The sequence below is a fragment of the Chrysochloris asiatica genome, unplaced genomic scaffold, assembly GCF_000296735.1.
Source record: "Chrysochloris asiatica unplaced genomic scaffold, ChrAsi1.0 scaffold00140, whole genome shotgun sequence".
In the NCBI taxonomy this organism is placed as follows: Eukaryota; Metazoa; Chordata; class Mammalia; order Afrosoricida; family Chrysochloridae; genus Chrysochloris; species Chrysochloris asiatica.
The window spans coordinates 8376241-8378287 of NW_006408658.1; the positions used below are offsets into that span (position 1 = coordinate 8376241).

At 56.3% G+C, this 2047-nt stretch overlaps 1 protein-coding gene across 1 annotated transcript; it reads left to right on the top strand.

The window, feature by feature from the left end:
- Positions 1–285: 285 nt before the first annotated feature.
- On the top strand, positions 286–1419 carry P2RY2 (purinergic receptor P2Y, G-protein coupled, 2). The gene has a single exon (XM_006870272.1). The coding sequence runs from the start codon at positions 286–288 to the stop codon at positions 1417–1419; it is 1134 nt and encodes a 377-aa protein (XP_006870334.1).
- The last annotated feature ends 628 nt before the right edge of the window (positions 1420–2047 follow it).

The following is a 2047-nucleotide window of genomic DNA, read 5'->3' on the forward strand; positions in this document are numbered from 1 at the left end:
AGTTAGAATGAGTGTGATATTCATGAACCTCATGTATTCTCTAGGTTCCAGGGCTCTAGAACTATGATTTGAAGGCTTTGGATTCTGAGTTCAGGAAGAGATCCAGGTCAGATGGCAGCAAAGACCCTGAACATTGTTAGGCAAACTTAACCAAGGAAACCTGTGGGTACTAAGTACCCTCACAATTCCATCACGTTGGGGGGCGTGGGGAGCATATCAGGGATCCCTGCTGAGCCCTGACCATGACCCATGTCTTTCTCCCCCACCCCCTTTCCCTGCAGGGTGATGGCAGGAGGCCTGGACCCCTGGAATGGCACTGACAATGGTACCTGGGATGGGGATGAACTGGGCTATAGATGCCGCTTCAATGAGGACTTCAAGTACGTGCTGTTGCCCGTATCCTATGGTGTGGTGTGCGTGCTCGGCCTGTGTCTGAACGCCGTGGCACTCTACGCCTTCCTGTGCCGCCTCAAGACCTGGAACGCCTCCACCACATACATGTTCCACCTGGCTGTGTCAGACACACTATACGCGGCCTCTCTACCGCTGCTGGTTTACTACTATGCCCGTGGGGACCACTGGCCCTTCAGCACTGTACTCTGCAAGCTGGTGCGCTTCCTCTTCTACACCAACCTTTACTGCAGCATCCTCTTCCTCACCTGTATCAGTGTGCACCGATGCCTGGGCGTCTTGCGCCCTTTGCGCTCACTGCGCTGGGGCCGGGCCCGCTATGCTCGTCGGGTGGCCGCTGCCGTGTGGGTGCTGGTGCTGGCCTGCCAGGCACCTGTGCTCTACTTTGTCACCACCAGCACACGTGGCACCCGAATCACCTGCCACGACACCTCGGCACCCGAGCTCTTCAGTCACTTTGTGGCCTACAGCTCCATCATGCTGAGCTTGCTCTTTGCCGTGCCCTTTGCCATCATCCTGGTTTGTTACGTGCTCATGGCTCACAGGCTGCTGAAGCCGGCCTATGGAACCACAGGAGGCCTGCCGCGGGCCAAACGCAAGTCAGTTCGCACCATTGCTGTGGTACTGGCTGTCTTCGCCCTCTGCTTCCTGCCTTTCCATGTTACCCGCACCCTCTACTACTCCTTCCGCTCACTGGACCTCAGCTGTCATGTCCTCAATGCCATCAACATGGCTTACAAGATCACCCGGCCACTGGCCAGCGCCAACAGTTGTCTGGACCCTGTGCTCTACTTCCTGGCTGGGCAGAGGCTTGTGCGCTTTGCCCGTGATGCCAAGCCACCTGTAGACCCCATTCCGACTGCCCAGGCCCACCGTCGGCTGGGCATGCGCAGGTCCGGAAGAAATGATGCCAAGAGGACAGAGGACCTGTCAGCCAGCAGCGAGGGCTCTAGACAGACAGAATCGACGCCAGCTGGCCTTGAGAACACTAAAGATGTCCGGCTGTAGGGCTTGTACCCATTAGGCATGTGCCAGTTTGTGTGGGAGGCTAGAGGGGACCATGACTTGTTCAGATGGGACAGTCTCCCCAGATATGAACTGATGCCAGATGACCAAGGGTCATGACCCCATAGTCAGTCATTTGTCAGGGGCCCAGGATACAATCTGTGGTCCAGAGAGCTCAATAGTCCCCACAACCCCCAGTCCTCATTTGTGGGTGTGAGCTGGGGAACAGGGTTTCAGAAAGGACAAGGGTTCAGGGCCAATGCCTCCCTGGTCTGACTACCATGTAAATAGGCAGCTGTGACTGCCAAGATACTTAGACTAGAGTCTGGCCTAATCAAGTCAGATGAAGACACTGAAACCCATGTGAAGAGGAGGGAGACTTACCAAGGTCATACAGCAAAGTCTGGGCCGGAGCTACCTGGGGTGAAGGGGTAGAGTCACAGGATGACCAGAGGATTCTGCTAAGTGGCCAGAGCTGAGCCACTTATATAAGGGCTGGCAGGGGGCAAGGGGTGGGGGCTAGGTACCCCACTGGACTCAGCCCTGAGGAGTCCTCCCAGCCCAGGAGGATTAGTGCCATAAACCTATCTGTAGGCTCCTCTGGACAGGGAGCCAGTTTGAAGCTGTAACT